Consider the following 27,096-nt stretch of genomic DNA (forward strand, 5'->3'; position numbering starts at 1 on the left):
TATACCCCTACTTTAAATAAACACACTCTAATCAACTCTGGAAACTGCTACTGCAATGGTGTAAGACTGGAAACAAGAACTGGAGCAGCAGCTTCCTGAGAGAGTCAAGAGAGACTGCTCTGCTTTGAGAGAAGCTTCCAAAAAAAGGCACTTATATAAAAGCACAAGTTTCCTCTGTGATTGTAATTTGAGATTAAATGTGAGGACACCAAGTTTGTTTCAAGAACATCATCTTACACCTTTTTAGCCCTACTTAATTTGTGAGCTCTTATAAAAGTGGATAGCAGAATATGAGATAAGGAGGAAAAAAACGGAAGAAAGAACAAGCATGGTGATGGAGAAGAAAGGATTTCCCCCAGTCGTGCAGGTGAGCACCCAAGCTGAACAGAATATGACAACTACAGACTGAACAAGTTCCCCATTACAAGTTATGTGCCTCTTACCTTCATTTTTCACAGTGATGATACTCAAGAGTTTAGAATATGAAGTTCTTTTTAAGTCAATAGAAAATTTTATGGTGAACACAGGAGTCACTTCAGTCTGTCTGTATTATGCTTCAGGAGAGCACACAGTTTACTTTTGATCTTCCGGTGTGCAAAAAAAAAGTACAGTGACATGTCTTGTACTAGAGCAGAGACAAAGGCTATGCCTGGCACCTTTTTCTTCTCACAACATGCCCTCTTAAGAGACATGCTCATTTTGAAATCCTGCAAAGTACATACATGTGTAAGCAGTGGTTACTGGCACCTCAGCTACTGCAGCTTTGTGGTTCACCAGTCATGTGTTTAAAAAAAAGGCTTGGCCTTATTTATTTTGGTTGGAAACACCCACAAAAAGTGAAAGCAGGTGATGTGAACTAATGCCCTCCAGCTAGAACAATTTCAACACATTTTAGAAAGAATTTGGTATAATTTCAGACAGAAGTTTGATAGGTTCAAAATACCAATTTCAGCATACAGTAAAATTAGAAAAGTTACTGATGGAAACCAGGCCTGTCTTGTTAGGGCCTGAGTCCTGCCATGAGTGCTTGCTGTGACAGCCTGCAGAGGAGGTTTTCACAGCATCTAACTTCGAGTGCCCATACAAGAAGCTGGAATCACCCTGTCCTATTGTCCCACAGGAAACTGAAGCTAAGTCCTTTGGCATTCCATCGTCTTGGATCAGTTCAGTGACATACAGAAAAGCCCCATGGCACTGGCAGGGAGGAGGTGGGAACAAGAATATGCCATGGATCAGCAATACCCAGAGGGTGGTGAGCGTGGAGCAAAACTGACAGTGTCTGAAATCTGCTCCCCTCACCTGTCCCCTGACAGCTTCTGCTGCCCCACGGGGATCCCATGCAGAAAGCTGTGTCTCCCTGCTAGACTGCTTCCAGCACTTGCTGCAGAAAGAGCCTCCTAGTTCACTTGCTTGTGCTGCTCATTGGCTGCTGCCTGGGCCCACAGACCCACACCCCAAAGCCAGTGCTCCAGCAGCTCACACTCACCTTCACAGAATCAGAATCACAGAATCAGTTATGTAGGAAAAGAAATCTAATACAACCTCATCAATTACAACCTCTGACCCAAAAACAGGTCTGCAGATCATGGCACCAAGTGCCACATCTACTCTTAGATACACCAAGGGACTTTGACTACACCACTTCCCTGGACAGTCCCTTCCAATGTCTCACCACTCCTGTGAAAAAATTCCTCCCAGCATTCAACCTAACCCTCCCCTGGCACAAGATTGTTTCCTCTTCTCCTGTTGCTGGTTGCCTGGGAGAAGAGGCCAACTCCTACCTGGCTACAGCCTCACCCCTGAGCCTCCTTTTCCCCAGGCTAACCAGCCCCAGCTCCCTCAGTCGCTTCTCACGGGACTTGTGCTTCAGACCCTTCACCCTATTGCCCTTATCTGGATCCGCTCCAACACCTCAGTGTCCTTCCTGGATTAAAGGGCTCAGAACTGCGCAGAGTACTCGAGGAGTGGCTTCACCACTCCTGAGTGCAGGAGCAGGATTACTACCTTGGTCCTCTTAGCCAGGATGCCACTGACTTTCCTGGCCACCTGGGCACACGCTGGCTCATTTTCCGATGCCAGCACCCCCCGTCCCTTTTACGCTGGGCAGTTTTCCAGCCAGTCTGCCACCAGCCTGTAGCGCTGCACGGGGCTGTCGTCACCCAAGTGCATTTGGCCTTTGGTCTTGCTGAACCTCATGCAAGCAGCGCCCATCGATCCAGCCCGTCCAGATCCCTCTGCAGAGCCTGCGTGCCGAGCGGGCCGGGGGCTGTGCAGGCTGCTGCGGGCGCTATTGGCAGAGGCACAAAGCGATCGCGGAGAGCGCGAGACAATGGTGTGAGCAGCGGCGGATCCGCAGGCTGCCCCGCGGGGGCCGGGCCGGGGCGGGGGTGTCCCCGGGTGACGCGGCGCTGCGACAGTGGGGCCGCAGCGGGGCGGAGGGCGAGGGGAGGGGCGGGGGCGGGGCCCTTTCGTCGCAGGCCTCGCCCCCGTAGCGGGCTGGCCAATGGGACAGGAGGGCGTGGCCGGCGCGGCCCGGCATTAAGCCCATGCGCGGGGGCGCTCCCGCCCTTTCGGCTTGAGCGGCAGCAGCGTTTCCTTCCCGGCGGCTCCGGCGCGGCGCGAACATGGCGGACCAGGCCATCTCCTTCCTCAAGGACTTTCTGGCCGGCGGCGTCGCCGCCGCCATCAGCAAGACTGCGGTGGCGCCCATCGAGCGGGTCAAGCTCTTGCTGCAGGTCAGCGGCGCGGATGAGAACGGGTGGCGCGGGCAGCGCCCTTCTCTGCCCCCGCGGGCGCCGGGCCGGGCGAGGACAGAGGGACGGGCGGGGCCGGGGGCCGCGGCCAGCGCGGGACAAAGAGCGCGAGCGAGGCGGCGGTGGCGGCTGGCGGGAAGGTCACGTGAGCGGCCGCGGGGAAGCCGAAGCCGGTTCCGCCATGCGGGGCGGGGAGCGGAGGGAGGGCCGGGCCGGGCCGAGGGGGGCGGCCGCCGCTGGTGTCACTTCCTGCCGCCCCCGCTCCCGGCGCCGAGGGCACGGCAGGGAGGGGAGGGCGGCCGCTCTCCGCCGCCATCTTGGCGACCTTCACGTGATGCGCGCCCGGGCCGCGATTGGGCCGCGGGCGGGGCGGAGTCGGGCCGCGGCCGGCGCGCGCGGCCCGGCGTGACCCGGTGGCGCCCCAAGGTGACTCGAGTGACCTTCGCGGGGGCTCCGGCCCCGGCCGCGGGGCTGGCCGCTCCTCCCTCGCCCCCAGCCCCTGTCCCTCTGGATGGCAGCTTTGTCGGGTAACGCGGCTCTATCAGGCGATTTCCACCGTAGGCCCGTCTTTGTCAGTAAAGGCTCTCACCTCTACGTATGCTCAATGTATTTGTCGTGATGTATTTATCTTACACTTGCCCTGTACCTCACAGAATCAGTTTGGCAAAGATCTCAGAGAGATTATGAAGCCCAACCTAATGCCACGTAGTCCAATTTAAAGTAGACTCTGGCACTAAGTGCCATGTCCAGTCTTAAACACCTCTAAGGATGGTTGCTTCACAAGTCCCTAGGCAGCCCTTTCCAAAGTCTAATCACATTTTGTCTGACGAAATTTCTCCCCTAGTTTCCCCCTAAATCTTCCTTGGCACAGCTTGGGGCTGTGTTCTCTTGGCCTGTCACTAGTTGCCTGGGAGAAATGGCTGCCCCCCACCTTGCTGCAGTCTCCTTTCAGGAAGTTGTAGAGGAATTGCTCACAGTTTTCTGTTCTTGTTTTGCCAAGTCCTGATTTCTGAAAAAGCTTGGAAGCAATTTTAAGTCTTTTTCTTTATAATACCAATGATTGCCACTTGGAATTAACAGCTTTGTTTTATAATAGAAGCAGGTTTAAGCCCAGTTGCAGCATAGATCTGTCAGGGCAAGTGATCAATATTTGTCGTTTTATTTGCAGGTGCAACATGCCAGTAAACAGATTGCTGCTGATAAGCAGTACAAGGGTATCATCGATTGTGTAGTGCGTATTCCAAAGGAACAAGGAGTGCTGTCTTTCTGGCGAGGAAATTTGGCAAATGTCATCAGATACTTCCCAACTCAAGCTCTTAATTTTGCCTTCAAGGATAAGTATAAGCAGGTGTTTTTGGGAGGTGTAGACAAGCACACTCAGTTCTGGAGGTATTTTGCTGGTAACCTGGCATCTGGTGGTGCAGCTGGAGCCACTTCCCTCTGCTTTGTCTACCCCTTGGATTTTGCAAGAACCCGTTTGGCTGCTGATGTTGGAAAAGCTGGTGCAGACAGAGAATTCTCTGGTCTCGGGGACTGTCTAGTCAAAATCACCAAGTCTGATGGTGTGCGTGGCTTGTACCAAGGGTTCAATGTCTCTGTCCAAGGCATCATCATCTATAGAGCTGCCTACTTTGGGATCTATGATACAGCAAAAGGTAATGTTTCAGAGGGGATCTGAAAACCCCTGTTTTTAGAATTTTATTGTCTGGTTTTGGATATGTGAAGGGGGATATCAGTGCTGCATCTGTAACACTGCTGTATACAAGGGAAAACTTGTGCACTTGTTAATGGCAGCAGCCTGCTTGCAGGTACTGGTTTTGTACTTCAAGCAGTTTCTCTTAAGGCCAAGAGAGTATGTTGGTGACTAGACACAATTAGAATAATTTCTCTTTTGTTCAGTGTATACTGAAGTTATACTGGACCCCAGTCCAAATGTGTTTAGCAGAATGGGACTGAACAGTGCTTTTGCAAAGTAATTTATATGTTTGGCATTTGGGGAAATATACCATTGATGCTAGTTTGTAGTGTAATGTTATCCAGAGGGACAGCAACTTAAATTAAGGATGTTTCTTTACTAAAAGCAGCGAATAGGCAAGTCTTCTCATGCCAGTCTAAAAAAAATGCTTTTGCTTAAATTGTAACCTACTGTGATTACTGAGAAGAAAGTCTTCCAAATACGGCTTCAGTATGTTTAAAGTTTGTGAAGTGTTTTGCTGGAATTTTATTTAGAGTATGGGTCTACAGTATTTCTACTAATTCATGTAATAAAATAGCTCTCATGCAGGGAGTGAACCAGAGGAGAATACGCAAGGTTAAAAGCTAATTGCTGTTTTGTTGTTTTACTGCAGGCATGCTCCCAGATCCCAGAAACACTCACATTGTTATCAGCTGGATGATTGCCCAGACAGTGACTGCTGTGGCTGGCGTGGTCTCCTATCCTTTTGATACAGTGCGGCGTAGGATGATGATGCAGTCAGGACGCAAAGGAGGTAGGCTGTAAATCCACACAGCTGTCAGTGCTGTTAAAACAGCATTAACAAGATGGAGTTCTTTTTTACTAATAGCCGTGCTGAGAGTTAACAGTTCATTGTTCCATAAATCTAGTTTATTATATTGTACTCGAATGAGGAAATGCAGTAAGGCTCGACCTGAGATTATCAGGATTTATACCGAGATTTTTCATTATGGAACATGAAATTAAAAAAAATAGACTGTCTGTTTGAATTGTTCGATTAAACAACAATATTAAAAAGGAGGCATAATATTTTTCGTAAGTAATGTGTTTCAGTTTTAAATTGTGGTTTGGGACATCACAAAGCAGTTAAGTGAAACAGGGCAGTTGTTAAAATTACCTGAGATGCAATAGGAATTAAGAATAACTCTTTGCTCTTTTCCTGCAGCTGATATCATGTACTCTGGAACAATTGACTGCTGGCGGAAGATTGCAAGGGATGAAGGAGGAAAGGCCTTCTTCAAGGGTGCATGGTCTAATGTTCTCAGAGGCATGGGGGGTGCTTTTGTGCTTGTGCTGTATGATGAATTCAAGAAAGTAATTTAAACAGCCTAAATAGAATTGGAAATCAAGTTGAGCAGATCATGTAGAATAACTACCATTATGGACCATTGACCTTCAAGAAATTCCTGTGAGTCTTATTTATCGGAGCCAGATGATACTTCTGGATGGGGCTAGAAACTGACATAGTGTACTGATCCACTTCTCTGTAACGTGCATGAAAACACTGAATCTGGCAATTCAGTGTGACAGTTTTTCTTTACAGCAGTAAGGAATGAGTGGTGTTGGTTCTGGGTCCAAAGTTGTTAGGTCCAATTTAGGCAGAAAAACTATCATTTGCCTGTGGATCATTCTTCAGTTTCAAGTCCTATCTTATAGGACCATAAAATTGTATTTGAAAGCATTTGCTAACAAATCATGGTTTTTTTCCACTTGTACTGAAGCACTATGTACCATTTTGCACAGCTGAACATCTAGCAACTTTGTTCTTAAATTGGGGCATTCTGCTGTAAAACAATAAACATACTTACTCGGTCTGTGTTGAAATTATTACATAAATGCTTTGGAAAAGCCTCTTGTATTTGAAAACTTGTTTCAGATAATGGGTCCTCTGATACCTTTACACAAATAAGCTTTTTAAAAAAATAATTAAATGTGAGATCTTTAGAGAGGAGGGGTGGTGAAGCATGGGCTATACTAATATAAATCACTCCCATTCTTTGTGCCTGATAGTGTATGATGGGCTGCTGCAAGTGGCTTTTTGCATGATTCTTAAAAATTTATTTACATCTTCTGTGATTTAAAATTCTGGGGTGGGGGTTCAGTTGTAGTGCTAGGAAAACCCAAAGTACCAAGGACTTAAAAATTAATGTTCTTGCCCTTGGTAAAACAGCCTAAAATAAATGGTTTTTTTGTCAAATCAGTATGGAAAGCATCATGGCATTCATGCAAAAACCCAAGAAACCCAGTAAATGCCCTCAACTTCTGAGTGACCTATGTATTGTATTGTTGCTGCTGGTTGGAAATATTAAAAGTGCCATTCAGGTACTGTTTGGCCTCATCTGTAGCAGTGGTCAGTAGCTCTGTGGAAGGTTGAATTTAATCTGAAATGAGTTGCAGTCTAATAGGTGAAGTTGAAGGGTCGTGGGGGAGGGAATGTGCACTTCTGTGTAGCTGTAAAATAATAGATCAGAATAGGTCAGCCTTCAGTATTAATTGATTGATGTTTAGAGATGGTCAGAAGACCCCATTGAGTAATTTCTCATAACTGCTCTTTGAGATAATTTAATACCTATGTGCCGTTCTTCATATGTATATAATCTTTTGTACTTTGTAATCTGCAAAGACACCCTAGAGGGACCAGTTGAGGAAAACAAAAGTGTCACTGTATGACTCATTGAAGGCTGACTGAGCTGTCTTGAGTTCTTCTGTGTGCCTTCTGAGATTGCTATTCAAGATGAAGTATTTAAATTACCTGCTTGGCTTTGGCTGGTTATTGCCTTCCTCCTGAGTGTACTTTGCCTTTTTCCTTTCACTGTTGCACAAGCACTGCTTTCAACATCTGTATGTGAATGTAAGGACATTACACAGGTACCTTGTACACAGGCTACTGGCAAACTTTGTGTACCCACTGCAAGTGGTTCTTATATCCTGTGTGGGAGTAGCAGCTCCCTCTCGTGCAGGCAGGTCATACGGTGTTAACCCGGCAAGTCAGTTATCTGGGGGAGCAGGGGAAGACCTTTTGTCTATTATAAAAACATTATTCAGGTTTCTTTCTGTATCAGTGCCTTGCAAGGGTAGAGATAATGATGGGATACCTCCCTGTGAGTGAGCTTGAGCTTTGTGAGAGAAACCAAATGTGGTAGTAAATTCAGCAGCCCCTGACAGGGACAGGACTTTCACACCCAATCTCTCCTTCAGAACAAGGTTTAACCAAAAGAAACAGGAAAAGAAACAAATCCTAAATTTGCCCTAAACCAGGCACACAGTTTAAGTCGATCTGCAATTTCCCCATGCTGTACATTGAACATGAACTAATTTACGGTGTTCAGGTTTGTTCTTTTTTTTTTTTTTAATATATGCTTCCCTTAGTCATGCAGCAGCAATTTCCAGTGTGTGATGCAGTTTAGGGATGTAAGAGGCAAACAATAAATGAGACTTTTAAAAAACACATTTGTTCTCTGTCTTATTGAAACACTGAAAATTCATTACTTTTGAATCATATAAACAGGAAAACATACAGTGTTTTCTTTTTGTAAAAGAAAATACTGGCATCTAAAGCCTATATTATTTTTAAAAGGCATTGAAAATAGCATTTGCACCCTTTGAAGGGAGAAACAAATACATTTGTGAGGAATTTTTGCATTTAAGATCTAGCTATTAAATATTAGATTTTATTTCATTTCTCACAACTGCTAGATTTTGTTGAAGGCTTTCAATGCTAATTATGTTACTTAAGTGCATACGAAAACTGCACAGGATCATGGTGTTGCAGAGGTCTGTTTAAAGTTACACTACTCATGAAATGGCTGACTGAGAACACTATTAATAATTATATTTGACAAATATATTTTCCGTTCTTGTCTTGCATAAAGTTCATTGCACATATTGGGGTAGCTTGGTAGTACTGATGGAAGACCAAAGAGCAAATTTAAGCACATTCTAAATGGCTGGTTTGTGCTTTAGAAAATTACTGGCCATATAAAAGTTACAGTAAAATTGCTGTGGCATTATACAGCAAGGCTGTCAGCCTACAGGATATCATTATAATGAGAGGAAAGAAGCTTCATAGCAATGACGACAATAAACAGCTTTATTCTGGTTAAGAAGGTTTGTCTCACATTGTGAAGAACCTCTTAGTGAGGTTTAAGCACTTCTTCAAAGTAGCTGCTTGCAGAAAAGCTTAGTTGCCAGGCAATGTGTGTTTGAACAAAGGGAAAAGATCAAATTTCAGTGATTTTCGGTGATTTTTCTCCCTTTTTTCATCTGCTCCATTTTAAGCGGATTTTAAAGGGCCAAACAGTTCTATAGGTGATTACATTCTTTTATAGGTTGGTTTGAAGTACTTGTCAGCAGGATCCACAGTTTTCTTTCATGTTGGGGAATTGGGTGTGTTTTTGGAAAGTTGGATCAATTCTTCAATTCTTAAAATTCTTCAATTGTAGTTATTTTCTCAGTATGACTTTTTGTTGGTAGATTTAAGTATTCTGTCTGAAGGCAAAAACAATTTTGTATCATGCAGTAAGCTGCAAGTTGGTATCATTCTGAACATTAGTTTCAGCGGTATCAAAGACATCCCATCTTGGTCTTTTAATAGTTAATAAACAATTGCAAGGCAGGAGAAAACAGTTTTAAGGACAGTTAAGGAATGTTTTGATATGTCTGAGTAGTACTAGCTGTCAGCAGGAGGAAGAGCAGAAGCTGGTTTAGACACTGGACAACCTCAGCTGAGGCAATAGAAAGAATTTATTCAGTCAGTATTGGCTGAATTTTCCCTATGTAGGCATTGGCTAGACATGTAGATAAAATATTTTTGTTGCTATCACACATTTTTACATTGGCTAACCTGGAGTTCTAGGGGAGTGCCTGCTGCTAGGTAAGATTGTAGTACTCATAGAGCACTTGGAGTTTAGTTTTGAGGAAAGATAACAAAAAAGAAAAAAAAGGAGGGGTAGTACTGGTGAGGAAAACGGGTTAAAAAAGCAAGCCTCCTGTAATTACTGTAATACTGAGGGCATGTTGTGGAACATCAAACCAGGGTGTTCTGGAAACTTGTATTCTAGGAAAGCTGAAGAATGGGTAAAGCACTGCAGGGCTTTGTGGTCATGGTGTTTTGGGCTACTTTACTGCTCTCCAAGGAAAATGCACACAGAGTGTGTCTTGCAAGTTCTTGGAATGTATTTATCTCCAAGGAAGAGGTGATAAAACTCGGTAATGGTGAGGAAAGCATATGGGGAGAATGACTAGAAAATCATTGGTCTGTAGTAAGATGAGTAAAATAGAATGGATTAGAGGAGTGCAAGTTGTCTGATGCACAGAATGATTTGGTTGGTAGGATCTTAAAGCAAATGAAATTGGCAGTTCTTTAACTTGAGTGTTTTAAGGATGCAGTGCAGAATGATAGGTTTTTTTTAATCATGAGCTTTTTCAGCTATCTCAGAAAAAGTATTGTGTAATAGGAGAAAAGAATTAGAAAATGTGAAAGGTCGTTGAGTAAATAGAGGGAAAATGAGGAAATGCAAACTTTAAAAAGGTGTGATTAGCAAAGGATGTTGCAGTTTTCAAAACAGCTCAAAAATCCATTAGCACTAAATGTCAGGGACAATGTTTGGTATTCAGTGGAAGAAAGCTTTTGAAAATGTACTTTTTGTACTGTGTTATTTTAATAACTTTCAAGAATTACAACATTCAATCAGTGTTAAAGGTACTGAGTTTGGAGAGAAAAGGTAAAATAAGATTAGGTTTTAAGAGTAGATCAAACTGTTTAAACATGTTAAAATCATATTAGTTATCTTCACAGCGGTGCTTGGCAAGTGTGAGGTAATGTGAGGGCTTCATTTAACTCAGGCAGCTGCTGCTGTTGCATTTCTCCCTGCATGGATGTGCCACAGTTCGCAGACCTCAGCCACAAAGGCCTCTGGGTTGTAGTGGAGTGATTTGAGTGTGTTTGATAGTGTATATGCGCAGGAATTTGGAAGCCACTCAAGTTCAGGAAAACCAAGCAATCCGTATGCAATTTTCCAAAAACTGCTTGTTACTTTCCTAGCTATTATTATTTATGTGATGGACTGTGGACTGCTGCTGCTCTGTAGCCTTAGCTCTGGCAGCCTGGTAGGAAGTGAGATACCTGGTATTTATGAATTAAGGTGCATGAGGAAACTTACATAAGTCACACTCCTACCTACTTTTTGTGAAAGCCAAAGGTGGTAGGACCAAACGCAAATAAATCAGGACAGCAAGCTGGTATACAGTTAGCAAAACTGGAGAGTTCTAGTAGTCAGAGATATGGGGATTCTTTGTAAACTATTGAAGGAAAATATATGTGTCACTTTTGGAATACTCATTGGTGGATATGAGCGTGGTTGCTCACTGAATTTTAGGCAGTTAATGTCTAACCTGATTTGCTGACTCCAAGTATGTCTTTGCTTTAGCCAGCTGACAGAAAGCATCCCCTCATAATGCAGTCACCTTACAAACCACTGCTCAAAGGGATGGATTTGACAAGCATGAATGGTTTGAAGCCTGGTTGTCGTGATGTGTGCAGATAGACAGAAGAGTTACTTGCTGTTGACAGTGTGCAAGTGTGTAAGATACTGTAAACAGGAAAAGAACAAGGGTAAAAAGTAATGGATTTTAGATGCATTAAATTAAGCTGAATTAAATTAAGGTACATTAAATTAAGCTATTAAAAAGGCTTTTTAAAAGTAAGGCTAAATAAACATTCAGAATAGGCTGCACAGGTGTGCTACAGTATACTGGTCAAATACAATTTGCACCAAACACTGAAATTGAAAATCCTGTGTTGAAGCAAGAGGAAGTTTAACTGTTAAATCTTTCCAGCCTGTTGATTTGCACTAAGTGTAACAGGATTTTCACATGGGTATAGGTCAGGCTTATGAAATATATATTCACATTATATTATGACCATTGATGGTTGAAAATGCTAATGGAAAATGTATCCTCACTTTGGTTCTTTTTAAAGTATGAACAGCAACCTTGCGAAGCTGGTACACACAGAAATAACAGTAAATTTATACTCAGTAAAAGTGTAAATTCTGGTCTTAAAATATGTCTGCAAATACATCCAGGACAGACTTTTGTTTTAGTGTTGGCATAGAGCATTTAAGGTTTCAAAGCAGAATAGCTTGCATGACAGAAATTAGTTTTGGACCAAAAGTTAACACTTATTTTTGGAAGTCAGTTCTTCTAGTCTTTGGCCTGTTGTGGTTTATAGTTAACAAATTTGACTGAATTGAGAAGAAATCATACCTGGATATCTTCATCAGTTAATGCATTGAATTTGTCTCTCGGTTGTGGTATGGGAGGAAATAGGTTCTTGGAACTGCAGTACCTATGGTTAGAAAATGGGATTGTGGAGAAATAGAAAATACTGCTAATATAACTTACACAAACTTTTTGTGGTGTAGCTTAAGGACATTTTTTACTTTCAAGATTGAATATCTATTGCTCTACAAATTAAATGAGAAATAAAATATTTTCAGTGGGGTAGCTGGTGGGTAACTGGTGGGTAACTATTATTGCACTTAGCATTTGGGTTATTAAGATCTTTTTGTGATTAGAATAATAGTAAATATGTTATTAATAAATTACTTTTAATAAATCATGTGACATAACTTTCACCACTGAGAAGTTTTCTCAAAATAAGAATATGCTAATTTGGATTCCCTCTTGTCTGTACTGTATACAGCTAATGGCTTCAAACCTACCTAGATGTTAAATACTTAAAAATAAGAACAAAACAGCTTTTGTAGGATCTGGTAGAATCAATCACTTAATAACTTCAACATCCTTTCCCCCTTTTCCACTTAGTGATTTTGCATGCCAAAGGGCCCTCCAACAGCAATCCTGGTGGTAATAGTTCATGACATTGATAATGAGATTATTTTAATTTGCAGGTAGGAAAGTAGGATGTTGTAGGAATGTGTTTCATATAGATGATACTCTGTCAGTAGTGTCTAGAGAAAAAAGATTGATTTACCTTTTGAAAAGACAATACAGGAGAAGCGTGATTGTGATTGTTCCAAGTGCAATCAGAAATAAAATCACAAAAATAAAGTAATCTTTCCCTTGACCTGAAACAGCCAAGAGAGAGAAATATTTTAGCATGGTAAAAAACTGCCTTTGTGACTGTGTGATGTAAGGAATGTGAATTTCAATACATTTTTTAATGTTCTAAAGGACTTCAACTTGACTTCATTATAGAATTTTGTCCCAAAATGCAGATAGACTAGATACATTTTAAACATTTTCAAATATTTAAAATTTAGAGATTTTTTTTTTTAATTCTGGAAAAAGAGAAGAATAAACAGAATTACAGAACAATTAATAGAGCAAAATAGTGAAAAGAAAGATGCAGAAGGAAGGGGATGATATTTATGTAAAAACCTAAGAGAACGGAGAGGCAGCCTCATCACAGCAGACCAAAGATAAGGGTGTCTTTGCCTGTCTCAGTCTGTTTCTGTAGCTCTGGCATCTGAGTAGCTGCTGCCTTCTCAATCCCAGCTAATCAAAGGCTCTCCTGACAGAGTATTGGAGCTACTCCTCCGTGTTAATAAAATTCCCCCAGTTCCTTTCATGCAACTGGGTAAAAATTAAGATTTTATTAATTTCTGTGACTGTGAAGAAGAAAGGGAAGCAAACAAAGTAATACTGGAAAAAAAAAATCATAGTCTTACCAAACTCAATGGGTTCACTCCATTCCCCCCAATTTGAGCTTACGAGACAGTTTTTCCCACGTGCTCTGATTTTCAGAGTGTATCTTTTTTTCTCATTGTAATTTTGGAATTCATATCTGTCATTCCTTACCTAAAACGAGAGTGATCAGACTCTGCATTTCACCTCATAGGCAAATATTACAAAGTTTGTGGGTAAATTTCCTGGTACAGTTTCTAAAAAAATGATTTCTATGATTTTTGTTTTAGGTATGTACTATCCTGCCAGCAAAAGTATCTGGTTTTTGAAGGTTAAAATTTTTTTAAAGTATATTTTGTCTTTGATTTCTTTTGTTATGCTTTATGGACACGTTTTGGGGTTTTTTTTTGTGTCCTTGTTTGTGGACCCTAAAGAAATCTGAAAGACACAAAGCAGAAATTGGAGTACCCTGTAAACTCCCCTTGCAACCTTCATGGGGATTAAAAAAGCGTGGATGGTGTTGGTCATCACTAAAAAGATTTAATGTTCTTGAGACAATACATTAACAGCTATGTAATATTTGGCCTCATGATACTTTATACAAAGTCTGGAATCTGTCTAGCCCTTCCAAGGCTTAGAAGACCACTCGTTGTCAAGGGAAGACTGACAGTATTTATTAGATTTATTAAATTTATAAAATTCCCCAGGTTTAGAAGCTTGTTGTACTCCCTTTGCCTAGCTGTCCTGAGCTATCAGTGATATTATTCCAGTGAGAAAGATTTATAGTAAGCACATCTGTCAGGAACAAAATCTATTTGTGCAATAGATGGAATGTATGAAGTTTTGTGAAATGCATGGAAAATTTTGCCTACCCCATCCAAAATGGATATATTAGGTTTACATCTCAAGATACCACAGGAACATATTTTTCTGAATTCTCATTGCTACATTGATGCAAAACCTGTAGTTCTGTAAGTATTTTCTGTAATGGTATTTATATGCTTAAGTAGACAAAAGCACAAATTTGTATGTGACAAGAATACTTACACGAGGAAGCTTTTTCTCTTCTTTGGGGTCATCCTGCAAAACAAAGACAAATCTTCATTTTTATTATTTTTTTATCAATTAGATATTTCTCGATATTCTCATTTTCTTGCTTTTGAAGATCATAAATTATTTTAAACTGAAAAATCAATCACATATTATTCTTCAGTAATGTCCCAGAATAACAGCATTTTATTCAGAGTTTTGTCTTCCTATATTTTGTTTTAGAAAAGGAAGGAAACATTAATTATTTATCAGTAGATGTGAGAAGCTAAATTATTTGCCACTAAGGGTATTTTTATACACACTATGCATTCTCATCCATATCAAAATTACACAAGCAAACATATCATCCTACAAACACAGCAGATCTGGAAGCTTTGATTTCACAATAGTTTGTGAAAATTGATGTGAATAGCAAATTTGCTCTCCTTCCAGTCAAAGTCTCTGTTAGACTTATCCATGCTCAGGGCCTTTCTGTGAAGAGCTGCTTACACATCCCATACAGTCAAAATTTAATTAACTGCAATCAAACATTGACCTGGATCCAAGAACCTGAAAATTTTGAAGAAAAGGATAGGTTCAAAAATGAGTGAACAAATTCACAGCAATGATCTCAGAAAGCATTGAAAAGCTGAGGTCCTGGAAACATCTATCTCATGTAATATCAGGATAGCCAGCTTTATGGAAAAGTCAGAAAGGCAGAACTGGAAGGAATGTCTCATTACAGAAAACCCACCCACAGTGTGTCTTTGACTGGAAAGCAGACAAGCATTCCCCATCACTCATTGTCAGCTGAATGCTTTCGGCTTAGGATGTGATGGAAGTTGTCAGCCTGTGCTGGGAATGAGCAGGGTGCAAACGAGTTGCCTAAACCTTGGGTGTGTAGTGCTGCTTTAGCTGTCTTACCTCTGTTGGTCTCTCCTGGAAGGTGTGAGTTCTAGCTGCCATCTCCATGTCAGTGCTGCTGGTACCTTCAGCACCTCAGGGGCTGTGAGGCACCTACTGCTCCACAGCAGGGAGCCCTGATGTGCACTGACCCTTAGGAGATCTTCGTGCTCCTGTGCAGACACCTACATTAAGGTGTCTCAGTCTAGGAGATGAATTTCCTACCCAAATATAGAAATCTACACTGAACCCCACCCATTCTGATTGTGGCACAGGAAACAACAGTTAACATGTATTTCTTTCAAATAAATGTTTTGACAATATTGCTGTATTGTGATCTATATATTTATGTAAAAATTCATAAGCATTTCACACAAGATCTTACTGTCAAATTCTACCAACCAGCTGGAAAGCAGCATTGCTGCAATTGCTCCTTGTACCAATAGGTACCAAGGTAGATGCTATTAATGTGTGAAAGATACAAAATCCAGATAATCCAAACAGCCTGCAAGCTGTTGGTCTTGTTTGTAATAAACAAATGAGATTCAAGGCTGTGTTGCTTTATTGCAGTTGTATATTTATGTTTAACCCTTAGCTGATCTTTCCTGTAATGTCTTGTGGCTGAGCAGTTGCTACCATGGTAAGCCTCTGAGCTGCAGAAGTTCATGACAGCTGGGATATGAGACCAGGAAAACTGTAGCAGGAGGACACTACAGCTTATGAGAGAAAAATTAACGAGTAAGGAAGTCAGAAATGTACATATTATAGATATGCATGAGCATAGGTATGGTACCAAACAGAAACCAAGAAATTTTTACCTTATTTTGTATGTTAAGTTCATACTGAAAACATTTTGTGTTTTCCACATGACTTGTAAGGGGTGGATGCCACGTAATTATGCAACCCATGGGATCTCTGGTACAATGGGCAGTGACATTTAATGGAGCAGTGAGTATTTCTGGAGAAAAAATGGAATAATTAATATAGGCATGGTCAGTAAACAGCTACAACTCAAGCCTTCACAGCAAAATACATGTGAAGGTGAGGCAGCTGATGTACAACTGTGGGCTGCTGGTGCTACCTGAAGTTATCTGCTAAACAGCAGTAAAATACCTAACCAAGACTTGAGAATATATCACTGCAGATTTTGGACATCTGAAGTAAATGAAGTTCATATGAAGAAAAGTTATGATTTTGTGCAATTCACTAATGCAATCAGCAGAGTGCCATTTTCTTCTACATCTGTTTTCCAACCTCACATTGACAATGCAAGTTTCCATAGGAAAAAGGAAGGAAGTTTTTTTGTGTGAGGTATTATTCATGATGCATTCAAGACATCTGAACTGGAGTGCCTATAATATAATTGACTCAGTGTGACCTGATTTCTCTTGGGGCTTAAACACCTAACTCACAAAGGTACCCACATAGTTAACTAACGCCATCCTAAATTTGGAAGCTGAACCTCACTCTGGTTTTAGGACATGTAGCTCTTGTGGCTCTCAGAGAGGTGTGAAATTAAGGGATGGTAAAGTAAGCCCTTAGGAAAGGTGGCCTTGAAAATCTAACCATTGTGTTTCATTACTTGGAATCCATGACTATGTCCACACCTCTTGTCTCAGCAGTTTTTTCAGGCTGCCTCTGCTTGTTTTAGTCAAGTTTTGGAGCTGTATTCTGTCAACTGTTGGAAGCAAAGTCTGCCCTGCAGTGCAGGATCCTGCAACTTTGTTTTAATATGCTTTTCAAGAAAAATTCCCCACTTCCTTATTTTATAAAATAGTAATAAAGTAAAATGTTCAATTACTTACCAATTTTATACAGGTCAATGTACTCATCATAGAACTGGATCAGGGAGTCTTTGCTAGACCCATTCACCAGGAAGTAAGCTTTTTCCATCCCTATGCTCACATTTTGGAAGATACATCCCACATTTCTGCAATTTTCATCTTTAATGTAAAGCTGACATTCATCTCTGCATACAGCAAAGTATTTTAGTTAAACATGGGCACTGTGATGTGTTGAATGAGAATTCAGGCTTCCCTGTCTCAAGCAGACCTACTTACCTTGAATTCTGCCAGTAGAGAAAATACTGTGTGTCTGCTGGAGCATCCCTTCCTGCCTGCCAAGTGCAGTTCATGAGGAAGATGTTATAAATCACACAGGAGAAGTTTTCAATGGCTGACCCCTTCATGCCTGCAGACACAGGAATATCCATGATGAGGAAAAATCATGTGACTCCTCCAAGCTGGAAGATCATGGCACACACTTACCTGTGTTAGATACCTGCAAGCCCAGCTAGTTATTGCTTGGGTTGGGAATGACAACTGAGAAAAAACTCTACTCTCACTCCACTTTAACTGCCTCTGAACTGTGAAACCTGTCATTGAAGCATTCCACAAGTAAAGGAAGGCACATGGCCTTTTATTACCATCCATGCTGCTACAAAGAGAAGTATTTCTCCTTTTGCAATTAATGCACAGGAAACTACTCCTGACGTGTTTACACAGAGGACTTAAAAAGCTGAGACTTTTAGAAGTAAGGTTGGATTTTTCCTGCTCTCCAATCAAGCAAGCTCCTCCTTAGATGTTTCCACTTTTATGTTGGTGACAGTGACTTGTTCTTTTGGTTTTCTGGAGGACATTGAAACAGGAACCTCGTTCCTTTTGGAGGTTCCTCATGGCTGGACTGTGCAGGCAAGCTCAGCCTCTTCCTCTCTTCTCCTGCAACCACTTTTCTGCTTCTTTCTGTGGTATGTCCTAAGTTCAGTGAAAGTGTGGAGGCTTCCTGTGCTACTGACCCCATCCCTCTCCAGTGCCCTGTAAAGAGGGCAACTTTGTGGAAGAACAGGGGAATCCTCTGGGGAAGCTGCACACTTGGAAGGTAGCGCCAGCAGGGGAGACACACCGAAGTTTTGGGTGTTCTGGCTTCTATTTTGAGGGTTTCTGCTGGCAAATCTAAAGAGAAGAGCAGCGAGCATTTTCTCAGCTCAGATACAAGAGAGATGCTAATCCATCACCTCTGTCATGTTTTAAATACCCCAATTACACACAGCTGCTGCAGCACTGGTGGCTGGGGAATTTTAATGGAGAACTCTGAGATGAGAAGGAAGGGAAAAATGGGCCTCAACAGCCCAGTAGAAAGGCATTCAATAAATAAGTACTAGCATCTTAATTTGTAACAGCCAGAAGAGTTATTTGAATTACCCTTAAACCACTGTAATTTATTAGCATTTTGGAGCTTTAGTATAAAAGAGAACAATGCATTTATGGGTACATTTGTTGTAATGCATCTCTTGCAGAATGATGGAGATATTTATAACAGAGCAAATATTTTAAGTGATCTGAAAAAAAAAAGCTTTTAATAGAAAATATAGCAGTTACCTACTATGTAAGTAACTGTTTTCTAAGGCAATGTTTACCTTTAAAAATTGCAAATGCATAAAACTTTAGCCAGACCACATACATTACCTCCAGGGAGAAAGCTGCATTGTTTTGAGATGTTTGTGTTTGGCACTTCAATGATAAAGGTTATCCCTTTGTGCAGAGGCATGTATAGCTCCACTGGAAAACTGCACAGTGGACTATCCACCTGTAAAGGGAACATGGCATTTTATTTCTCTGCTTTTCCTTTTCTGATGTTAGGTGAGGCTGGCTATGGAAGTGCAACTCAGAACTGCAATTCCATGTATTTGTAAGTTTTTGGTTCAAAAACTAGCTGTCTCCTTTAGCACTCAAGGGTGTAATAGAATGGAACTAAGGAATCAAAAACATAACTACACAAAAAGTTTTGCATCTCAGGAGTTGGATGCTACACTAGTGTGCAACTATTTTAGGAGACTAATAGTAGCCCAGTGGCATAACAGAAGATGGCAAATACATAGGGGAGCCACAAAGGAATTTAATCAAAGGATTAAGCAAAACAAAAGTCCTTATCTGACCTGCCCAGGGTTTAAAAAGTGTCTGTGGTGATATAGACACAATCTTCAATAAAGATGTGATGTATTTTGTTCTATGTATTTCTAAGGCACCTGCTTTGCAGGCTAAATAAGCCATCTCTATCTCTGTTGAGCTTGCCCTTTTCCTCTTTTGGTAATGTGGGTTTATAACATAGCCTGTGCTACAGCCATGATCCTGTTTACTGGGAAACAAGTGAAGAATTTAAGATACCCATAATCCATGGCAGTGTTTCTGGTTTTTTTTTTTTGTGGGGGGTCTCTTGCTATGTCTCTTCAAAGTCTCTAGAAGTTTCACTTAATCTTATAGCCCCCTTTTTTCAGCAGCTCCATCCCTACTCATTATAGGTATGACATAACTGCAGTTCAGGCTATCACTTTCTTTCTACTTTGATGTCAGAATTTCAATTCTTTAATATGCATTGGGTGCTCATCTCACAGTAAATGCACCCTGGCATTGCTGGTGGCTTTCCACAGCCCCTAAGAGATCAAGCTGTAGACTGCAAACAGCCACATGTCAGATGTTATCTGCAACATTCATTTTCTCCAAAATGAAAAATTTTCCAAATGAAATTGATAAAAGAAACGATTATTTATCTCAATGAATAGCAAGTTTCCAAAATTTTCCAAATGAAATTGATAGAAGATATGAATATTTATCTCAATGAATAACAAGTTTACCTCTGTGTCCATATATTCCATGCCTCTGTCCATGATGATACACTTGTACTCAGAGAAATTCCTGCTGCTCTCCCAGGACAGTTCCATTTTTCTCCAGTCCGCATTCACATTTGTAATAGCTGATTCCTGTCTGTCTGCTGAAAGTGTTGCAGCATAAGTTCAGTAAGGATATGCTATTGCTTTTGTTGAATACAGAGGATGGTATCTGTCAGGCTTAGGATAGCAATTGCAAGTTTCATTGCAAGTATCTCTGATAAATGAAGAATTAAACCTTGTTTCTCAGATTATATCTGCAAAAACATACTTACACTCCATACACTGGATGTCAGCATGCAAGGGATGAAATAGCATCATATACCACAAAATCATACAAATGAGTCCAAGAGTATCAAACATATTTCCTTCTCTGGAAACAGATAATGAAACCTTCAGAAAGAAAGAGGGGAATATTAAAAAAAAGATAAGGAAAATCATGAAATCATGATGAAGTGTATTTTGGTTTTGCAAAACTTAATTTTTTCAAAATATTCTTTAGAAAAGCCAAGCAGAGGATGTGCTTCAGGCACCTCTTCTTTGAACTAACTGAATAGCCATGATATTGCCTATAACAAAGTAGTTTGAGATAAAGGTGCCATGGACTCTCATGATGATAAATACACTCACTGTATTCAGTGCAGAGACCATGACTGAGAATTACTTTTTCCCACATATCTTCATCAGAATGTCAGGTTTTCCCACTTTCTGATCCCATGAACATCACAATGCTGTGCTTTGCATTAGCAGCTAGAATGGTGTTGACAACACTCCAGTGTTTTGGCTGTTGCTGAGCAGTGCTGGCACAGCATCGGGGTTGTCTCTCCAACCCCATCCCACCAACTCTGCAGAGACCAGTGGGATGAGAGTGAGCCAGAGGCTGGGAGGGAACATGGCCAGGACAGCTGACCCCAGCTGATATGGATATCCCATATCATATGGCATCGTGTTCAGCAATAAAACCTGGGAGAAAGAAGGATTGGAATGTGATGAGGCATTTCTTGTCCAGACATTTGGCGTCCAAAGCAACTGTGATGTGTACTGCAGCATTCCCAGGGAATGGCTGGATATTGTCTGCTGAGGGGAAGTAGAAAATAAGGAAGGAAGAGTGGGGGAGTGAGAAAGCAGCTTAGTGGGCAGCTGGTGGCCAACCAAGATCAGGGCACTACAGTATTTATTCCTGTTACAAATGAGTCTCCACTTTTCAAACTACATGACTCCCACTGGTCTTAGAGGTTTCCATCCATACAGAATAGTCTACTTCCAGTTTTATGTTGCTTCAGTGTCAGAAACCAAGGAGTCAGATGTTCCAGATCACTGTAGGCAATTTAAATTACAAAGGAAGTGTGAGCACCTGCAAAGGTCAACTCCACATTCATTCATGTGGTATGGAGGACTGAGCAAAGCTAGTCAAACACTGGCATCAGCTCTTGACAAACATTGCTCATCTTATGTACAATTTTTGTTTTCTCCAAGGAGGTTAAAACTCTTTGGAAAAGATTTCTCTATTCCCAGATTTTTTTTTTTTCTACAAGCAGCTCTGGTTAAATTTTCATTTGCTTTAGCATTGCCTACCAGTGCAACTTCATTGTAGCAATTTTCTTGATTACAGGTAGTACTAAGGATGAGTCTTAAACTGAAATAAATTCTTACAAACTCAGGAAAAAGAGCAAGGTGGTAATATTTTGTTACTAGTCAGCCCTTCTATATTAATTTTTCTGGTCATCTCAGAAGGCTGATTTCAAACTGACTCCACTTGTGATGAAAGCAAAAAACCACGCTGAGGTTCCAAGTAAGTCATTCTGTAATCTTGAATATTTTCAGAAGGCGTGTCACATTTCCTGGAAATTGGCTTGGTGTGACATTTCCATCACGGTCCCCAGGATTCAAGCTGGGCCAGTACACCACACTGGGGTTCCAACAGAGACAGACCCTTCACTGTAACCTGCTTATCTCTTGCAGCATCCATATTTGTAAATCATCATGCTACAGTAAGGATGTGGCCAAGGCTGCTGGGAAGCGATACTGAAGAATCTCAAGTACAAACAGTACGGAGGACTGGACATTGAATTCTCTATGAGATATTGTCTCAATAGTTATTTCCACTTTCCCATGCTCTCAGGGACCACCCCAGTAATTCACATGAGAACCTTGAGACCTGTTGTCCTTCTGGTTAGCCTCCTAATCACATTTTCTCTGTTTCGGCCCTTCTGTTCAGATACTCAGCACTTTCCCCTTCCTTTCCTCATGTTCAATGTAGGCATTTTTTCCTATTCTTTGGCAACTGTCTACTCTCCTTTCCTTTATTTTCTTTGTTTCATTTTTCTTTAGATCTCCCTCTATCTGTTCTGATTACTGCTGTTCTTTCAAGATCTCCCTCAGGTTCCCTACACATGACTGCAACCCCATATTGCAAGTGCCCTTCATGCTTTCTCATGGAAATGCTCATCTGGGACACTGCCATAGGAATCATCCACAGCCCTGTCTGCTTAGAGAAGTGTTTGCTGACATCATGGTCTCCACACTCTGGTCATTTCACTGGACAAGCAGTGGGAATTGCAGGGCCTGTAAGCAATCCCTTTCCTCATAAGAAATGACCATTCCAGCTGAATGCCCCAACACATAGCCAGGTTCTCTGTTTTTTCTCTGCCTGCAGGCAGGATGGGCAGCGTAGGAGCTGTGGTGAGCCCTGAGCCATTCAGCTGAGCAATCCACACCTTCTGTACAGTGGCCAAACAAGTGGCTCCAACATCATATTTTCAGGAATTTTCTGCCTTCAGAACCTCCACTCTCTCACAGACTGGTCTTCTCCAGACAGGTGTGGTAAAGCTCTCTCTGGTCTGAACTCACCTCAGTATTGAAGGTGCCAGAAAGAGCACCCATGTCAAAATGATTGTGAGTGTTATTTGGAGGATCAGACCAGAAGAACCACACATATTCTGCTGTAAGCAGTATTTCCTCATATTTCATCAAAATAGAATTTATTGGGATGAAAATGCCCAAACTGGATGATTTTTTCTGCCTTTCTTCTTTCCTTTTTCCCCCCTGGCCAGCCTCAGAAAGGTGTGTCTACCCTGCTACACAGGGGAGAGCCCCAGGGGTACTCAAGCACCTGTTTTCCAGACACCTCAGCTCTTAGCTCACTCCCTAGCTCTCTCCAGGACAGTTTGTTATCAGCCCAGTCTATCCTCCTTATCAATGTGTCAGAAGCAAAAAGCTGTCAGGTAGCCTGCAGTGGTTTCTACAGAAAGCATGCACTGAATACTGACTTAAGCACTATCAGTTCTTCCCCTCCTAGTCTATTGTCTTTGCTCTTAGGCTGTGAGTGCAGGATGGTACCAGAAAATGTCACCTGAGACCAGTGACTCGTTTCTTCAGTCTCTCTGAGAAAATTAGGAAGAAAAAAATAAAAAATCATTGTCTCCTGCCCATGACATGCTTCCAGAAATGAAACTTTGTGTTTTACTCATAAGGTAATGGGAGGATAAACTGATACTTATACATTGCTGAGATATGGAGACTATCATACACTGGCTAAGCCTTCCTGGAAGCATTGAAATAGGAATGGAAACCTTACAATGCATGCCAAACAATGAAATATTATCAAATTGCTGCCTAAATACAACTATTTCAGTTTTTAGATCAATATTCTGATCTATTCTGATAAACTAACTAAACTATTCTGATTCCTGTGGATGATACAAAACTGGGAGAAGTGGGTGCTATGCGAATACTTTTACTTCAGAGGGACCTGGAGAAGTTGAAGAAATGGGATGACAAGAATCTTTTGGAATTCAGCAAAGAAAGGTGCTGAGTGCTCTACTTGGGGAGGAATACCCCCTGGCACCAACAGAGGCTGAGATCCATCTGGAAAGCATTTTGCAAAGAGCACAGGCTGACCACGGGCCAGTGGTGTGCCCTTGCAGAACAGAAGACCAAAGGCAGCCTGGGCTGCACGAGGCAGTGCTGCCAGCAGGTCAAGGGAGGTGTTCTGGAGTGCCCTGCCTTGTTCTGGGATCCTGAGGAGAAAAAAGATATGGAGCTGCTGGAGGGAGTCCAGCAAAAGGGCTCTGCTGACACATGAGAAGAGGCTGAGAAATCTGGGGTTGTTCATCCTGGAAAGATGAAGGCTCAGCAGGATGTTGATCATGTGCACAAATACCCAGCTGTGGGGAATGAGTAAGAGCCAAGCTCTGCTCAGTGGTGACAACTGACTGGACAAGAAGCAATGGGCAAAAAATGAAATAATGGAGATTCAATTTAAACACAAGAAAACACCTTTTACTGTGAGGAAGTCAACTACTCGAACAGGGTTTCCAGGAAAGCTTTGAAGTCTCCAGTGTTGGAGATACTGACTGGACAAAGCCCTGAGCAACCTGCTGTAGCTGACCCTGCTCTAAGCAAGGCTTGGGATAGGACAGTTTCCAGGAGTGTCTTCCAGCCTCAACCATCCCATGATTTTGTGATCTACCTTTTCCCCCCCTCCAAGAAACAGAAATCTATATATTTCTGGTTAATTTATAGAAAGGGTACAGAAAATAGCATTCTTTTTCAATTATTGAAAAATAGATGTCAGAAAATAAATGTCAAATAGTGCAGTAGATATCACAGACATTTCATAGTCTTCCTTGGATCTTGCAGAAATCCTTAGAAATTTTGTATTTACTCATTTCTACTTTTAATCAAATAGGCCAAAGAATCCTCAAAATAATCTACAGAATTCCTTAAACTCAAAGGACGCTAATCCATACTTTGTACATGTGCAAATATGACTGTACCTAACTTAATCCCTGGAAAATATTTGAATCCTGCAAAAAATCTTTTGTGGCACAAAAAAAAATCAACGCACAACATAGAGAGACATACCTCCTCTTGAAAAACTCTCTTCATTTATCTTGTTTGATTTTGGTTTGCAGCAACAAGGACGTTTTAATGTGTAGTTGTTGTCACATGCAGCAATCTGGAAATGTTTTGCTCTGCCAGTTAGCTTCGTTTTACTGCGTGACAATATTAAGTAACAAATGCTGCAAGTTAGAAAGCTGCTCACTTTATCATTTCCCTTACTATTCTTGAGCTTCCTTAAGTTTCCTGATTGGCAGATGTTAACAATTTCACATGAAGAGATCATGCAACTAACTCTTCCTTCCTGTTATGTCAGATGAACTAAGCATTAATAGCCACAAAATGCAAACACATTACCCAAAAATACAGAAATACTCAGCAGAGTCACAGCATATCAGCATGCTCATAGAAATACCACCTCTGTAAACTAAATAAACAGATTTTCATAAATAATATGTTCTGGAAATAACAGCAGTGTTGTGTGACTAGTCCATGTTTAAAGTGACTGCCTGTCTGCATTGGTTATGGCCCCTGCACGAGCCTAGGTTCTCCTTTGAGGAAGATCAGTTCTTAGCAGGTATATACAAACAGTCTAGAAAGTTCTGCCTTGCATATTTGCAGGCAAAGAAATGCCAAGGAAAATACCAGACCCAAATTTCTGAACTTTCTCACTGCCGACTGTGGGTTGTTTTGTTTGATTCATCTTAGGCTACAATATCATGTTGGGTGAAAAAGTGCCTGACTGCAGAAATTAAAATGTCCAAAGCATTTACTGAATAGCATCATGTTACAAAAATCTTTGCAATCATATAAGTATGAGAGGTATAATCCATTTTATTTGCTTAAATTTCAGCAACTTCAGATGTGGCTCTGACTGTTAGTCACTTCCCCATTTGTTTTACACGACATCTGACATGCAGTTCTGAAATCTGCATGTAATGGATTTTTTTTTTTTATTCTTTCCTGCTGTTCTTCGATGCTTTTAGCAAACAGGAGTTCATTTAACCCCTGTCTTTCACTCCCAACACAGGCACAATAGCAGGAAGGTGAAGAATTCCTTAGCCTTCTAAGGTGTGAAGGAGCATCCTTAGTAGTTAGTCTGCTAAAGGAAGAACTATTCTTAACCCTGCTGTCAGTGAACTAAATTGTAGGGTGGGTTTGTTTGTTTGTTTGTTTTGCTAGTGTATATGCCCAGATCCCCCAAGAGCAAATACAGACTTCAAATTTTAAACCTCTTTGTCTTTCAGTTCACACTGCTCAGTTTTGCCCACCTTTACCTAGTGGTTCCCACTAGAAGGACATGTTAATACTATTTTCCTTTTCAAATCCTTGGGTGAAAAAACCTAGTTAAGTGAAATGAGTAACAGTTTAGTCACAGCATGTGTGAGGCAGGGCACAGCTACAGAATTTTGTCTCTAGAGCCACATACTGGCATTGGCTCAGTCCTTGTCAGCTTTTCAGGTACCTTGGGAACAGGACATGCGTGTTTCAAATCTTCTACTCACTAAAGGATTTAATTTACCTACTTTATGCAGCCTAAAAGAAACACATCCAGTACATGTGTAGTCCCAGTTCAGTGTGATCTGAAATTGTCTATTCATCAACTATGCCCTGCTTGGGTACCACCACTCTCCCCAGTGACCACTGCCACCTTGAGTAACCTTTCTGAAGCATCATCCTGCCGTGTCACACATATTTGTGATGCAAGGGGTGTGTCAGTGTGCCCGATTAATTTTGATGAGGGGATTTGCATGCTGTTGTGATGGCATGTCTGGCATGTCTGATGAGGTTCTAGGTGATGTGAAGATGGTATTACAGTTTCACCTGACCAGTACCTTCAGGCTAACCAGACAGGGACAGAATTAGTTCTAACTAATCCATTTGTAAGCCATATGAGGAGTGGCTCACCATCCCTGGAAGTTTTCAGGTAATGACTGGATGTGGCACTGAGTTGCATGGCTTTGTTGAAGAGGTGGTGGTGTTAGGTCAAGGGCTGGTCTCAATGATCTTGAAGGGTTTTTTCAGCCTTGATTGTTCTGTGATTCAATGATTTTGCATTGGAGCCTGGACTACTTTATCAGAGTTCTGTCTGTAACACCTTTCCTGAATCAGTTGAATATGTTATCCCTCTCCAGGAGAAAACAAAAAACAAGTGGGCAGTTTGTTTAGGTTCTACTTACCAATACCCCCATGCCATCTCTTGAGCGTCTTGGCACTGTCTTTATTATACTTTAGTATTCCCTTCCTCAGGTTGAGTCCCCAGATGGTTGTTCATAGCTCATGGCTAGGTTTTGGTGGACTGGAGCCAAACTGTGCCTCACTCTGGCAATTTTGCCCAAGAGGAGAGTTGCTGTGCAAGGTTATATAAACCAGTGCAGTTACAGCCTCACCACCCCTTTAGTAAGTTATTGTGAGCATTTCCACTCTGACCGCTGCTGCATACTGGGAAAAATACATAGATGGTTTACAAGTGTGTCCAGCATGAATTCAGCCTCTTTTAGAAATTTGCTTTGTTGTTCTGA

At 41.4% G+C, this 27,096-nt stretch overlaps 2 protein-coding genes across 4 annotated transcripts; one reads left to right on the forward strand and one right to left on the reverse strand.

Annotated features, from left to right (window-relative positions):
* Positions 1-2,540: 2,540 nt before the first annotated feature.
* On the forward strand, positions 2,541-6,300 carry SLC25A6 (solute carrier family 25 member 6). Its single transcript, XM_030234780.2, has 4 exons — positions 2,541-2,735; positions 3,922-4,408; positions 5,102-5,242; positions 5,654-6,300. The coding sequence occupies exons 1-4, from the start codon at positions 2,625-2,627 to the stop codon at positions 5,809-5,811; spliced, it is 897 nt and encodes a 298-aa protein (XP_030090640.1). The 5' UTR covers positions 2,541-2,624; the 3' UTR covers positions 5,812-6,300.
* Positions 6,301-7,818: 1,518 nt separating this feature from the next.
* Positions 7,819-26,858, reverse strand: LOC103812320 (granulocyte-macrophage colony-stimulating factor receptor subunit alpha-like). 3 transcript variants are annotated; one of them, XM_050971746.1, is made up of 12 exons: positions 26,755-26,858; positions 24,599-24,729; positions 19,700-19,836; positions 18,534-18,654; positions 17,130-17,259; positions 16,875-17,038; positions 15,888-16,027; positions 14,185-14,217; positions 13,182-13,311; positions 12,485-12,578; positions 11,755-11,836; positions 7,819-8,976 (listed from the first exon to the last, which is right to left on the reverse strand). In XM_050971746.1, the coding sequence occupies exons 1-12, from the start codon at positions 26,769-26,771 to the stop codon at positions 8,911-8,913; spliced, it is 1,245 nt and encodes a 414-aa protein (XP_050827703.1). In that variant the 5' UTR covers positions 26,772-26,858; the 3' UTR covers positions 7,819-8,910. The 3 variants fall into 3 exon arrangements, with proteins under 3 accessions (XP_050827703.1, XP_018764363.2, XP_009083608.2); XM_018908818.3 differs by lacking the exon at positions 26,755-26,858 and adding an exon at positions 20,008-20,125 and having other exon boundaries at positions 19,700-19,833; positions 24,599-24,761; XM_009085360.4 differs by lacking the exon at positions 26,755-26,858 and adding an exon at positions 20,008-20,125 and having other exon boundaries at positions 24,599-24,761.
* Between the last annotated feature and the right edge of the window lie 238 nt (positions 26,859-27,096).

Source organism: Serinus canaria, chromosome 1 (genome assembly GCF_022539315.1).
Source record: "Serinus canaria isolate serCan28SL12 chromosome 1, serCan2020, whole genome shotgun sequence".
In the NCBI taxonomy this organism is placed as follows: Eukaryota; Metazoa; Chordata; class Aves; order Passeriformes; family Fringillidae; genus Serinus; species Serinus canaria.

Excerpts from the sequence above, each read along its gene's own strand:
- LOC103812320 (XM_050971746.1), bottom strand. Across the intron at positions 18,655-19,699 it reads TGGAATATATGGACACAGAG|GTGGATAGTCCACTGTGCAG; the intron begins GTAAACTTGTTA and ends TTCCCTTTACAG. Across the intron at positions 17,039-17,129 it reads CTCTACTGGCAGAATTCAAG|AGATGAATGTCAGCTTTACA; the intron begins GTAAGTAGGTCT and ends TGCTGTATGCAG.
- SLC25A6 (XM_030234780.2), top strand. The coding sequence starts at position 2,625 with ATGGCGGACCAGGCCATCTCCTTCCTCAAGGACTTTCTGGCCGGCGGC. Across the intron at positions 2,736-3,921 it reads GGGTCAAGCTCTTGCTGCAG|GTGCAACATGCCAGTAAACA; the intron begins GTCAGCGGCGCG and ends TTTTATTTGCAG. Across the intron at positions 5,243-5,653 it reads GCAGTCAGGACGCAAAGGAG|CTGATATCATGTACTCTGGA; the intron begins GTAGGCTGTAAA and ends CTTTTCCTGCAG.